This window comes from Fukomys damarensis, unplaced genomic scaffold, assembly GCF_012274545.1.
Source record: "Fukomys damarensis isolate Sample0158 unplaced genomic scaffold, DMR_v1.0_HiC HiC_scaffold_1, whole genome shotgun sequence".
NCBI classification, from domain to species: domain Eukaryota; kingdom Metazoa; phylum Chordata; class Mammalia; order Rodentia; family Bathyergidae; genus Fukomys; species Fukomys damarensis.
Genome location: NW_022900913.1, coordinates 69,403,692 through 69,418,271, shown reverse-complemented (window position 1 = coordinate 69,418,271; position 14,580 = coordinate 69,403,692). Strand labels below are relative to the sequence as shown.

The following is a 14,580-nucleotide window of genomic DNA, read 5'->3' as shown; positions in this document are numbered from 1 at the left end:
GAACTGGAGTCTCCACTACCACTGTGGTCAAGACCAAGTGATCGACCAGATAAAATATCCTGACTTCACATACCCAGGCAATATATACAATCTGACCACCCTAGCTGAGACTGTCTCCACTGACCCAGCAACCATTGCCTTCACGTTCTGGTTGATGACTCCGTGGGCAACAGTCTGTCTGCTCTGACTCCCGCCCAAGCCCCTCATGAACTCAACAGGCAGTTTAGGCCACTACCTCTAAAGAACCAGTTCTCACTGACTCAGGAGTTGGAGATGGCTCAGACACAGAGCGTCTGCTATTGTGAGCCTGTCCCAGTCAAGGGCAACACAGGTCTTGCAGTGTGGAAGACTGCCGAGGGGCGGCGCTGCTTAGCGGGTGATGCCCCACTGCGCAGGCTCGTGGGCTCCGCTGGGATTGGACTGGGTGAAGCTGTGGCGCGCACGCAACCGGCGAGACGATTGGAGCGGGGAATACGGCGGGCGAGGACAGGTGAGGACGGGCGAGGGTTAGGGCAGATGAGCACAGATGGGACAGGTGGGCAGGTGAGGCCCCAAGAGGCCCAGCTAGGGAGGTGGTGGGGAGACAGCGGCGTGGGGCGCCCGGGGGCCTTGCTGTCCCGCAGTAGCTGGCATGGGGGCGCCGCGGCCCTGTGGTGGGGACGCTGCCGGCCTTGGTCGAGGACCACGGGGAAGAAGCCACCCTGGGCATTGAGTCGGGTCCGGACCCCACCCGGGCCTGGCCTGAGTGCAGGGAGAACCGAGTCCACAGGTTTCTCCATGGGTGCCAGGCCCGCGCCAGAGGCTGGGGCCTCCGGGGAGGGGGCAACAAGATCGTCCCCTGTTGGGGAGGGATGTTCCAGCCGGGATGCTCTGGCTCCAGGAAGACGCATGGCCAGGCCTGGGCTTCCTTTCCGAAGCCTTGGAACCTATACTGATGTTTTCGTTGTTAGGGTTCAGATGCCTAGTGCCCCCCCCAACATATGTGGGGTGATCAAAAATACTGAGAATGTTTAAATACAGGAAATTCGTCACGGGAAAAGACACACTGTCGTCAGCCTTCCTCACATTACTCCCCTCTCAGATATTACCATGTCTGTTTATCAGGTACAAAAGTACTCAGAAAGGTTAAGTGACTTGCCAAGATACACAGGATCTGATTTGTAGTTTCTACTTCTACTGTGGACTTTTAACTTTGTTGTTGTGGTTGTAGTTGTTAAATGGCTTGGCCATCACCCATCTATATGGTAATGGAGTATTTACATGGATTAGGGCTGGGTGATGCATGCCCATAATTCCAGCTGTTCAGAGAATGAGGCAGGAGGAGCATGAGTTTGAGATCAGCCTGGATAACATAATAAGACGCTGTCTCAAAAAACAAAAGAAAAGAAAGAAAAGATGTTTTACTCCAAAGCCAGGTTGCCTCGATTCAAAAACTGCCACTTACTGGTTGTGAGTCTTTGGTCCAAGCATTTAACTTCTGTTTTCCTTTGTTTCTTTATTCATAAGCATAATAGTAGTACCTGCCTGATAGGAATATTGTGAACATTGCATGAGTTAATATATTTAATATGTTGGCACAATGGCAGTATGTGTACTAATTGACTGATTCCATCCAAATATTTCTCCAAAGTTGTTGCTCTTGTGTCTAGGTAGAGTTTTAAGATTGTAAGGAACTGTCTCACTTCTATCTTAGGGGTCACTTTTACTTTCTCTTACTATCTCTCTGAGGGAAGCAAACAGATAACAGTTTGCTTCTAGGTATAAAGAAAAATTTAGATTTCATTCAGAATTGCTGGACTGATGGTGTTCATTTCATTTGTCCTGACATTGCCTGCCACTTAAAGCAGGGACACAAAGCTTGGGGAGTGATGTGATTCCATCTCATTGTTCCCAGAGCAGCACCCTATTGGAGAGACTGTTAAAGGTTCAATGAACTACATAGCCAGAGCTGGGTACAATATGTGGTAGATGATGTGGGTGATTGGGCTGTAAATGAAACATCCCAAAAGATCAATAAAATCTTTGGAGTTACTATGATGAATTCTGTCAGTTATTGATTAGAAGCAAGTAGGCAGGCTTGGCATTTGAGACCAATAAAAGTTCAAAACAATCTTTGCTAGTACACAACAGGGAGAGTAAATGCTTGATATAAAGTAGTGGTTCCCTAGTGACTTTGCATTAGAATCAGCAGAGGGGAGTTTATGAAGTCTTACAGAATGATGGGCTCCACTTCTACAGATTCTGAGTCAATATACCCTGGTAGGGTTCTGGAATCAGTCTATTTTTTAAGACCTCCCTAGTGACTCAGACATGCAGTTTGTGTGGAATATCATTAGTGCAAATCATTGCTTTTTAGCTTTCACTGACTCTGTTTTTGAATTTTCAATCCGTTTTTTCTTTAAATTCTGATGTTCTAGGGTCACTCCATGGTTTTAAATTTAGTTGGCTTGTATGAAGTTTGGATATTGCATTTTTAAAAGTTTTGCAGGTGATTCCTATGTGTAGCCAGGTTTCAGAGTCATGACATAGATGAGCTAGATTTCCCACCATGATTTAATTACTCTTGCATTTAAAATGGACATAGCTTTAGGCAGCGTTTTATCATGAAGAAAGTGGAAAAAAAATATCATTTCTGAACTTCTCCATTGCAAGTATTCAATCTAATAATTAGGTAACAAGAAAAGATGTGAATGGAGGATTGGATTAGCATTTCTCACACTTAGCAGTGAAGATTTGATCAGGTTTACTTTGGAGAAGAGAATCAACATTTACTAAGTGGTCTGTATATAATCTTAGTTTTTACAGCAACCTTGGAAAGTACGTATTATTCCCATTGTGTTGGTAAGAATTTTGAGCAAAGTAAGGTTAAATAACTTGCACATGTTTTATGCTCACATACATACTGTACAGTTTCAAAGCCTAGGTTCCATTTCCTCATTGATTCTCAAATTGGACTTTACAACTGGGATCACCTGCTGTGATGGTTAAGCTTGTCAACTTGATTGTCTTGGAAGCTGCTTAGAGACTTAGGAAAGCACACTTCTGAATGTATTTCTGTGGATCATGGAGGTGTACCTTGAGGTTTATAGCTTGTCCTTGGCTGCTTCTTCTCTGATGGTGTCCTGCTTCTTTAATTCCTGGCCACCACACCATGAACTAAGCAGCTTTGTTTCACCACACCCTTTTTCTGTGATATTCCTGCCTTGGAGCCAATCAACCATGAGCTGAAATGCCAGAAACCATAAACCAAATTAAACCTCTATTCCTTTAAGCTGTGGGTGTCAAATATTGTGCCCCAGCAATGAAAAGCTGACCAATACAGAAAATTTGTACCAGAGAAGTGGGATTGTTGCTGTGACTATACCTGACCACATGTTTCAGAAATCTAACTGGTTTGCAGGAAGAATTTAGAAAAATTTGGAGATGTGGGCTAGAGAGAGCCATGTGTGCTATAACCAACAAGACCATAGGTGTGGGGCTTCCTAAACCCCCTGGAACTTATATTTTGCCACTATGTGCCCTGGATGCCAGATATGGAGCTACAGGACATAATGTTAGCCTTGCTAGGTTTTGGTCCAGTTCTTTTCTATCACTTAGTTACTTTTTCTCATTGCTGAGACAAAATACCTGACATCTTAAGGTTAAAGGAGGAAAGGTTTATTTTGGCTCACAGTTTGTAGAGGTTTCATTTCACAGTTGGCTGGCTCCAAGGCAGGTGGCATGGCAGAGGGACATCACAGAGAAGGAACAGTTTATCGCATGCAGAAGGCAGCAAAAGTGACAAGCAGCAGGTGACAACAGAAGATCTCTTTTTGTCCCTTATAGCTTATCCAGGTTACCCACCCTTAGGGCAGGTAATAGTCACACTCAGGGCAGACCACCATTAATCCTAGCATTGCACCCTGAATCAATCCCAGCATCACATCCTTGATCCCAGTATCACACATCCTACATCCAGCCACCTCTGAAAAGCCCCACCTATGACCATATGAGGCTTTTGGGGGAAATCTAAATACAAGCCATAACAATCCCCATATTCCTCCTTGGAATGGGAATGTTTACCCTGTACCATTGTATTTTGGGATTAAGTTACTTGCTTTTTAAATTTTACAGAGATCACGGCTAAGAGAACGTGTTGAGTGTCAGAGATGACTTTGAGTTGCATTTGAACTGGAATGCTGGAGCTGTTGAGACTTTGGGGGAAGGGATTAGTGCTTTTCAGTTGTTTGTAGGTTAGTTACATTATGTTAGGTGGAATTATAACCTTTTAAAATATTTGGGGATTAAGTATGGTTTAAGGAGACGTGTTTGGATATCATTTTGATAAGGGGTGGAAAATAATGGTTAAACTTGTGTCAACTTGATTGACTTGGGAGCTGCCCAGGAGATTAGTATAGTACATTTCTAGGTATGTCTAGGTGAGTCACAGAGGTGAGTTTTTAGGATGTATATCTGGTTACTAGCCCTTCCTCTTTGGCTTTGTTTCCTTGATCTATTTTCTGGCTGCCATGTACTAAGCAGCTTTGCTCCACATACCCTTTGGGCCATGATGCTCCTGCCTTGGAGTCAGTCAACCATGGACTGAATCTTCAGAACCATAATCCAGATTAAACCTCTTCAAGTTGTGGGTGTTGAGTTTTGTGATCAGTATACATGAGGAATTTTACAGATGACCCAGGCTGAGGTCCTATCTTCAGAGATTCTGGTTTTATTGGTCTGGTGTGGTTTCAAATTGGAATTTTGCAGAGGTTTCCATCTATTTCTGATGTATAGATGAAACTGCAAATTGTGCTCCACACCATACAGCTTCATACTATTATCAGTTTTCATTCACACCAGCATGTTATCCCTCTACAGACTGCCCTAGTTCCTTCCTCCATACATTCACTTATAATTAGTGTCCTTTCTTTCCACACCTCCTTGCCTTTTAATGAATATATACTGCTTGACCGCTTTGTGCCAGACATTCTTCTTGGTGCTGGGTGACACAGTAGAATGGTGACAAGACAGACTTAAGTCACAGCTTCATAGTGCTTATGTTGGAGGAGATAGATAATAAGCATAGGAGCATACATATATGGATTTACATACAAAAACAAACTTTTAGGTAAGAAAAAGTGCTTTTAAGGAAGATAAAGCCAGATTGAGTAGTAATCCCAATAGCAAAGCACAAGGATTCTACTTGCTTCATGTTGTCAGCAGAACTATTTTATTTGTTGTTGTGTGTTTGATTTTAGCTGTTTTAATGAATAAGTAGTAGTATATCATAGTTTTTATTTATTTGCATTTTTGTGTTGGCAACTTGTGTTGGCAACTTGTGTTGGCATCTTCTGTATTTGTTTGCCATCTATATTTCTTTGGTGATGTGTCTGCTCAATTATTTTGTTCAGTGTTTGAAAATTGAATTGTCCTTTTAAAAAAGTTGTGTTTATAAAAATACAGGATACAAGTCCTGTTAAAGATGTTCTTTTGAAGAGCAATTTTTTTAATAAAGTCTAGTTTTTGCTTTTGTGGTTTATACTGTTAGTATACTAAAAAAAATCTTTGCCTAATCCAGTGCCACAAAGGTTGTGCCTCAGTTTTCATCTAGAATTTTTATACGTTTAGTTTTTTTTTTCCTGTTAAGTTTTTTTGGTACATTTAAAGCAAACAATATAGTTACATTTATCATTGGGATCTTGTACCTCTACATGATATGTCTTGGTTCTTATTTTTTCCCCATACTCCTGTCTTCCCTTCACCCCCTTCACCCTTCCCTATTTACAAAGATTTTATTTCCATTTTTTCCTTTTTTCACATTTTTCCCCTTATTTCCTTTCTCCTCCCCTTTCCACTTCCCCTTTAGCTATTTTTCTTCCTATTTTACATTATCAGTTATACCATTTGAACCTTATTTATACTTTTAGTTTTTCACCAGAGAAACTCAAGTGTGTCCTATTTATTTCACTTAAGAGTATGGACTCAGTATGCATCCATTTAGCTATAAATGTCTCTAGTTCCTCATTTTTCTATGGCTGAGTAGTAGTATTCTGTTTTATAGAAAAAACACATCTTTATCTAGTCTCCAGTTGATGGGCATTTGGGTTGTTTCCAAGTTTTAGCTATTACAAACTGTGCCGCTATAAACATGGGCATATAGCACTGTGGTATGATTTTTTTCATTCTTTTGGAAAGATACCCAGCAGAGGGATGGCTGGGTCAAATGGAACCTCTAGTGCCAGCTCTTTGCGGTATCTCCATATTGATTTCCACAGTGGTTGCACCAGTCTGCATTCCAACCAGCAATGGAGAAGCGTTCCTTTCTCCCCATAGTCCTACCAGCATTTGTTATTGGTTGATTTCTTGATAGGAGCCATTCTTTCTGGGGAAAGGTGGAATCTCAGTGTTGTTTTCATCAGCATCTGTTGAATGACCAGTGATGTTGAACATTTTTTCATATATTTAGTTGCTGCTTTTATATCTTTGTCTGAGAAATGTCTCTTCACTTCAGATGCCTATTTTAAAATCAGGTCTTTGTATTTGGGGGGGGTCTGATTTCTTTGATTTCTTTATATATTTTAGATATTAGTCCTTTGTCTGAGGAATAGCTGGTAAAATTTTTGTCCCATATTTTAGGTTGTCTCTTAGTTCTACTGGTGGTTTCTCTTGCACTGCAAAAACTTTTTAAAATAATGAGATCCCAGTTGTTGATACTTTGTGCAAGTTTTCGTGCTGTTGAGGATTTGTTCATAAAGCCTTTTCCCATGCCAATGTCTTAGAGAGTTCTACCTAATTTATTTTCCAGTAAGTTTAGTGTTTCTGTTTTGATATTTAGATCTTTAATCCACTTGGATTTTAGTTTAGTGCATGGTGAAAGATAAGGGTCTAGTTTTAATCTTTGGCAGGTTGAAATCCAGTTTTGCATTGAATCTGTATAGCAGTTTTGGTAGTATGGCCATTTTCACTATGTTGATTCTTCCTACCCAGTAGCAAGGATGTCTTTCCATTTTTTTAATATCCTCTTCTATCTCTTTTTTTAGAGTACTGTAGTTTTCAGTGTAAAGGTCTTTTGTCTCCTTCATTAGATTGATTCCTAGATATTTCATTTTTTTGGGTGCTATTATGAAAGGAATTGTTTCCCTAATTTCTCTCTCAGTGAATCTGTTATTTTTGTACAAGAAAGCTATTGATTTTTGAGTGTTGACCTTGTATTCAGCTATTCTACTGAATATGTCAATTAAGTCTAGAAATCTTTTGGCAGAGTTTTTTGGGTCTTCTATGTAGAGTATCATATTATCAGCAAATAATGACAGTTTAACTTCTTCTTTTCCTGTCTTTATTCCTTTTGTTTCTTTCTTTTGTCTAATTGCTGTGGCTAATGTTTCTAGAACTATATTGAACAGGAGTGGTGATAATGGAAATCTTTGTCTTGTTCCTGATTATAGCATGAATATTTTCAGTTTTTGACCATTTAGTATGATATTGGCTGTTAGTTTTTCATAGATAGCCCTCTTCAGGTTGAAATAAATACCATCTATTCCAATTTTCTATAGGGTTTTATCATTAATGGTTGTTGAATTTTGACAAATGCTTTTTCTGCATCTATTGAGATGATCATATGGTTTTTGTCCTTGACTCTGCTAATATAGTGTATTACATTTATCGATTTATGTTTGTTGAACCATCCTTGCATCCCTGGGATAAATCCCACTCGATCAGGGTGTATGATCTTCTTGATGATCTTCTGTATTCTGTTTGCCAGTATCATTTTGAGGATTTTTGCATCTATGTTCATTAGGGAGATTGGCCTGTAGTTCTTTCTCTCTCTCTCTCTCTCTCTTTTTTTTTTCCTAGAAAGGGTCTCACTATATAGTTAAGACTGATCTGGAATTCACTGTGTAGCCCAGGCTGATCTCGAATTCAACAGCGATCCTCCTGTCTCAGCCTCCTGAGTGCTGGGATTATAGGTGTGCGCCCCCACACCCAGCTTGTACTTTTCTTTTTTGGTTGGGTCTTTCTCTGGTTTTGGAACCAAAGTAATAATTGCTTCCAGGAATGAATTTGGAAGTATTTTTTCCCTTTCAATTTCATTGATGAGTTTAAACAGTAGTGGCAACTTCTTCTTTAAATGTCTTGTAGAATTCAGCAGTGAAGCCATCAGGATCTGGGCTTTTCTTTGTTGGTAATGTTTTAATTGCATTTTCAATTTCACTGAATGTAATAGGGGTGTTTAGACTTTTCATATCTTCTTCGTTCTTCTTTGGAAGTTAATGTTTATTTAGGAATCTATCCATTTCTGTGTTTTCTATTTTATTAGAGAACTGGTTCTTGAAGTAGCTATTGATGATCTTCTGGATTTCTGGTGGGTCTGTCATGACTTCACCTTTTTCATTCCTAATTGCATTAGTTTGAGCCTTTTCTTGCCTGTTTTTGGTAAGTTTGGCCAAGAGTTTATCAATTTCATTTATTCTTTCAAAAAACTAACTCTTCAATTCATTGATTTTTTTTGTATCATTCTCTTAGTTTCCATTGCATTAATTTCTGCTCTGATCTTCATAATTTCCTCCCTTGTATGAGGTTGTGGTTTGTCTTGCTTTTGTTTTTCTATTAGCTTAAGAGTCCCCATTAGGTTGTTTATTTGAGCTCGCTGTTTTCCTAGTATGGGCATTTACTGCTATAAATTTCCCTCATAGAAATGCTTTCTTTATGTCCCATAGATTCCTGTATATTGTATTGGTATTATCATTTAATTGTAAAACTGTCTAATTTCTTCTTTAATTTCCTCTGTGACCCAGTGGCGGTTCAGCAGGGTATTATTTAATTTCCATGTGTTTGTGAAGTTCTTGCAGTTTCTTATGCTATTGATCTCCAGTTTAATTGCACTGTGTTCTGATAATATACAGGGGATAACTTCAATTCCTTTGCATTTACTTAAGCAGGTTTTGTGAGCTAGCATGCTCTCTATTATGGAGAATAACCCTGTGCAGCCAAAAAGAAAGTATATTCTGATTTTGTGGGGTGGAACACTCTGTAGACATCTACTAAGTCCATTTGTTCAAAAGCTTGGCTCAATTGTAGTATTTCATTGTTGATTTTTTTGGTCTAAATGATCTATCTATTTGTGTTAGTGGAGTATTGATTGAGGTCCCCCACTACAATTGTATTAGTGCTTATTTGGTTTTCATATCCATTAATATTTGTTTTGTATAGTTGGGGGCATTAGTATTCAGTGCACATATATTTATGATTGTCATTTCTTCCTCTTCCATTGTTCCCTTTATAAGGATGTAGTGGCCTTTGTCTTAATTGGTTTTGGTTTGAAATCTATTCTGTCTGCAAATAAGGTAGCTACCCCCACTTTTGTCCAGACTCTTGTCACATGGAGAACTGTTTTCAATTCTTTTACTCTCAGTCTGTGAATTTCTTTGTGGATTAAGTGGGTTTCTTATATACAGCATATTTTGCTTCTTAATCCATTCTACTAGCCTATTTATTTTGCTTCTTACAGCAGAATTTTGCTTCTTAATCCATTCTGCCAGCCTATTTCTTTTGATTGGTGAACTGAGGCCATTAACATTGATAGTTATAACTGTTATATATTGACTTTTCATTGTCATGTTATTTTCCTGTTATTAGTTCTTTTATTTTTTAGTTTTCCTTATCTCTCTTTAATTTCTTGCCTTCCCTGGTATATTTGCTCTGTTGGCCCTTACAGAATTGTGGTCTTTATTTTCTTTTTCCAGGATATTGTTTAGAAGTGTTTGGAGTGAAACTTTGGTGTTCATGAAATTTCTCAGGTGTTCTTTGTCGTGGAAGTATCTTAGTTCCCCATCAATTTTCAAAGATAGTTTTGCAGGCTACATCAGTCTAGGTTGGAGGTTGTTTTCTTTTACAACTTGAAATACCTCACTCCAGGCTGTTCTTGATTTGAGGTTTTGTGTCGAAAAGTCCATTGTGATTCTGGTGAGTTTTTCTTTGCATGTGAGTGGTTTCTTTTCTCTAACTGCTTGTAATATTTTGTTCTTCTGTTGCATTTCCAGAATCTTGATTATTATGTCTAGGTGTAGATTTTTTTGATCATGGCTATTTGGAGTCCTGTAATGCCTCACTTATCTGTATGTCAAATTTTTCCCGTTTAGGAAGTTTTCTGTCGTTAACTCTGAACAGTTTTTTTTTAATGTCATTTTTACTTTCTCCTGCTACTTCATGGATTCCTATCAGTACTATACTATTCTTCTTTGCGTCATCTAAGAGTTGTTGGATTGATTTCTCATGATCCCTTGTACTGTTTTTAAGAGAATTCTTTTCATGGTCACTGACTGCAATCCTGTCTTCTGTATCTGAAATTTTATCTTCATATTCATTCATTCTGCTGCGAATGCTTTCTACAGAGTTTTTAACCTCCTGGATATCTGTTTGAATCTGTTTTATGGGTCCATTTCTTTCCTATGCTGAGCAATCATGGTTTCCATCATGATCCTGAGCGCATCTATTTTTTTGTCTGTTTCTGTTCTAGTGTCTTTAATCATGTCTTTCATTCTTCTCACCATCTCTGTGGTTGTCTGGGAAATTATTTCTCTCTTGAATTTTTCTAGAGCCTCATTTGTCTGTTTTGTTACTTCCTGTGCTATTGGTTCAAGGTGTCCAGGTGGTTGACTGTCAGACTTTTCCACCTCATTTCCCCCAGAGTTTACCTTTGGTGAGGTGGAAGTCTGTGTTTGTGCCTTATTTAAATGTTTTCTCATTTCTGTTTTTGTTTTTGGGGCTGTCCTTACTTTAATTCCTGGGTTAATACTTTGATCTTCCAGATATAGCTGCCCTTTAGGTTTTGAGTCTCTAATGAGTCTGAGGCAGTCTCATTGTTATTATATCAGGAAGGACAACTGATTAGATCAATCACAGCACCTTAGCCCAAGTGATACAGTCAGCAACACAATAGCATCAAGCACAGCTTAGAAAATGACAATTTGAGGTAGTTATTAATCTATCGCCTTTAACTGTGTGAATGAAATCAAAACTGAGGACCAGCCCAAAATATGTTTATAGTGAATAAACACTTCAATATAGCAACTTTACCCTTCAGGTTGGGGATTTAGAAGGAGTTGGGGAGAGAGGGAAAGATAGATAGGATAGAGAAAGGTTAGAAGTGAGGTCGGAGGACACAGGAAGATCACACAAACTCTAGGAAGCTGTTGAAGAGAAGAGGAGAATACAGGACAAAATATACAGAAGAACAGAACAAACTAATAGCAATAGGGAGGCTAGAGACTATAATCACTTTCTTTTAAAACTAATGGCAGTTGAGAGAAGGAAAAAAAAGAAGACAAAACAATTCAAATTAGGATAGGAACACATACAAAAAGGGAGAGAAATGAAGATCAGGGTGGGGGAGAGAAAAGAAGATAAGAAGAAGATAAATTTTTTTTTGAGAAAAGAAAAGATAAAGATTTTTTAAAGATAAGAGAAAATTATTACTTTGAAAATAAAAAATACAAATAGAAGTAGAGGGCTTCCTTCAGGGTATGCCTCTGTTAACACAATAGACAGTGTGGGCAGGAGTGTGCAGATCTGAGTTAATTAGTCTTAGCAAGCCAGCAACTGTCCTCTGAGGTTCAGGCTGATTTCTGACTACAAGTCCCAAGTTGAGATCTCTGACCTTGAAGAACTCTGCAAGCTTCTATTGCAGGTTCCAGCTGTCTTTCCCTTGAAGTTAGGCCAGGTTCCGATGTGAGGTGATGGTCCCTCTGATTTACCAACTATGGTTGTGGTGATGTGCCTTTATCGCAAAGATTTTCTTCACTTTTCCAGTGGCCTTCAGTTTTCATCTAGGAGCCTCAGTGAGGCCTTTTTTCTCTTGTTCATGAGGGGTTGAGGGCGGCATGGACACTGCTGTGTTGGTACCTATGTGGCTGGGCTCCTCTGCTGCACTGGGCCGAAGGGGTGGGCCTACCAGAGGGTCTTGCATGGTTTCGTTGTTCCTCTATTGCTCCATGCTGAAGAGTATAGGTTTAGGTTTTGCATTTGCATCTATGATCTGTTTGGAGTTAATTTGGTGCATAGTATGGGTATAGGGTGAAATTAATAATTTTGCATCTGAATGTCTACTTTTTCCAACACTACGTTTTGAAAGTACTGTCTGGTCCACACTGTATTATCTTGACATCTTTCACCAAAATCATTTGTCCTTATGTTTGAGTTATTGCTGGTCTCACTATTCTTTTCTGTTGAGATGTATGTCTTGGAACAATACCATGTTGTCTGGATATTTCACTTCATTTCTATTTATTATAAGGTGCTAGATAGTAAAATAAAGGAAGAAAAAGGCATAAAGGTATGCAGATTAAAAAGCAAGACATAAAATTGTCTCTGTTAACAGACAACATTATTTTTTTTGCTCATTAAGTTTATTGGTACATTTTAGGTATACAATACAGATACATTCATCACTGGAATCTTATACCCTTACATGATGTATCTTGGTTCTTATTTTTTTCCCCATTCCCCTGCCCTCCCTCAAACCCCTGTACCCTTCCCTATTTACAAAGATTTTGTTTCCATTTTTTCCTTTTCTCATATTTTTTCTTTTCCCTTCTTACCTTTCCCCTACCCCTCCCACTTCCCCTACATGTTTAGACCTTTTCTTCCTATTACATTATGTGTGTGTGAAATCCCCAGCCCCCTCTATTACACAATGTTAATTATACATTTTGATCCTTATTTGCACTTTTAGTTTTTCATACTGGAGAAACTATATGGTATTTATACAGATAACATGATTGTTTTATAGGAAATCCAAGGAATCTACAAAAAAGATAGTAGAAATAAGCAACTTAAAGATTCAGGATGGCCAATATATAAAATCTAGTTCCACTTCTCAATACTGGCAGTGAACCACTGGGAATTAAAAATTTTAAAATATCATTTACAATTGCATGAAAAATACAAAAATCTTAGGGATGGGGCTAATGAAGCTCAGCAATATTTGAACACCAAAAAACAAAATATTTGAGAGAAATTAAAGAAAACTGAGTAAGTGGAGATGTATATTAATCGTATTTGTTCATATTTTGTTGATATTTTTGAATATGTATTTATAACGATTTTTTCATAAAAGGTACTGATCTGTAATAGCTTTAATGTTGGTATCAAGGTTATTGTAGTTTCATAGTTGGGAGGTGTTCCCTCTTCAATTTTCTGGAACAATGTTTTCTTAAAGTCTATTTTGTGTATAACTGAACTATAACTGAAGTAATCTGTTTCTAGGTGTGTATGACAGTTTTTATTTTCTCCCAATCCAGAGTTGTTTTTCAGTTTTTGTTAGTACATATTTATATTACATAATGATCACATTCCTTGTGTGGAGTTGGTACGTGTACATAGCACATCTCAATTCTTTTTTTTTTCATCCCCTTTCCTCCATCCCCCATCCCTGGATCTCTTGATCGCCTTCCCATTTGAACAAAATATATCTCCCTCCTTCCAGTTATCTTTTATTTTGCTGTTTGTATTTTAGGGTTCTCATCTAAGAGAAACCATGTGATGTTTAAGCTTATGTGTCTGATTTATTTTACTTATTATAGTGTCAAAGTGCAACCATTTTCCTGCAAATGACTCAGGTTTATCCTTTATGGCAGAGTAGTACTCCATTGTATATAAACACCATTTTCTTTATCTGTTCATCTGTTGATGGACATATAGGCCACTTCAAAGATTTAGCTATTATGAATTGTGCTGCTATCAACATGGGTATGTATGTATTATGTAATATGATATCTTTAACTCTTTTGGGAAAATACCTAGAAGGGAAATAGCTGGGCCAGATGGTATTTCTAGTTTAGTTTTTGAGGAATCTCCATACTGATTTCCATAATAGTTTTACAAGTTTACATTCTCACAAAGTAGGAGTTTTTTGTTTGTTTGTTTAACCCCTGAAGCCTCACCATTATTTGTTATTTGATTTATTGATGACAGCCATTCTTTCTGGAATGAGGTGTGATCTTGATTTTTTTTTTTCAGTTTTTTTGAGACAGGGTCTCACTATGTAGTTGAGACTGACCTGGAACTCACTATGTAGTCCAGGCTGGTCTCAAACTCATAGTGATCCTCCTGCCTCAGCTTCCTGAGGTGCTGGGATTACAGGCGTGTGCCACCACCCTTGGCTATCTTAATGTTGTTTTAATTTGCATCTCTCTGATGGCCAGCAATGTTGAAAATTTTTTTATGTATTGACTGTTCTTCTTCTGAGAAATGTCTGTTCATTTTAGTTGCTGATGTTTGACTGGGACTTTTACTTTGGGTGTTCTTTTTTTTTTTCTTAATATATTTCGGTATTAATCCTCTGTCTAGGAAGAGCTGGTGATTTTTTTTCCCACTTTGTAGATTGTCTCTTCACACTATTGGTTGTTCCCTGTGTTGTGTGCCTTTTAATTTGACACAGTATGATCCCATTTGTTGATTCTTGGTATTATTTCTTGTGCTGTTGGTTCTATTGGAAAAGTCCTTCCTTTCCCCTGTATCTTCAAGTGTTTTACATATTTCATCTTTCAGCAGATTAAGCATTTTGTTTTAATATTTAGATCTTTTGATTTTAGTTTAATAATG

At 38.2% G+C, this 14,580-nt stretch overlaps 1 protein-coding gene across 1 annotated transcript in view; it reads left to right on the top strand.

Moving 5' to 3' along the window:
* Positions 1-497: 497 nt before the first annotated feature.
* The window catches only part of Ptpn20 (protein tyrosine phosphatase non-receptor type 20), a 115,615-nt gene continuing 101,532 nt past the window's right edge, over positions 498-14,580 (top strand). Inside the window, 1 exon segment of the mRNA XM_019207285.1 lies at positions 498-543. Within this exon segment, the coding sequence (XP_019062830.1) occupies positions 527-543 (17 nt within the window). The 5' untranslated portion in view covers positions 498-526.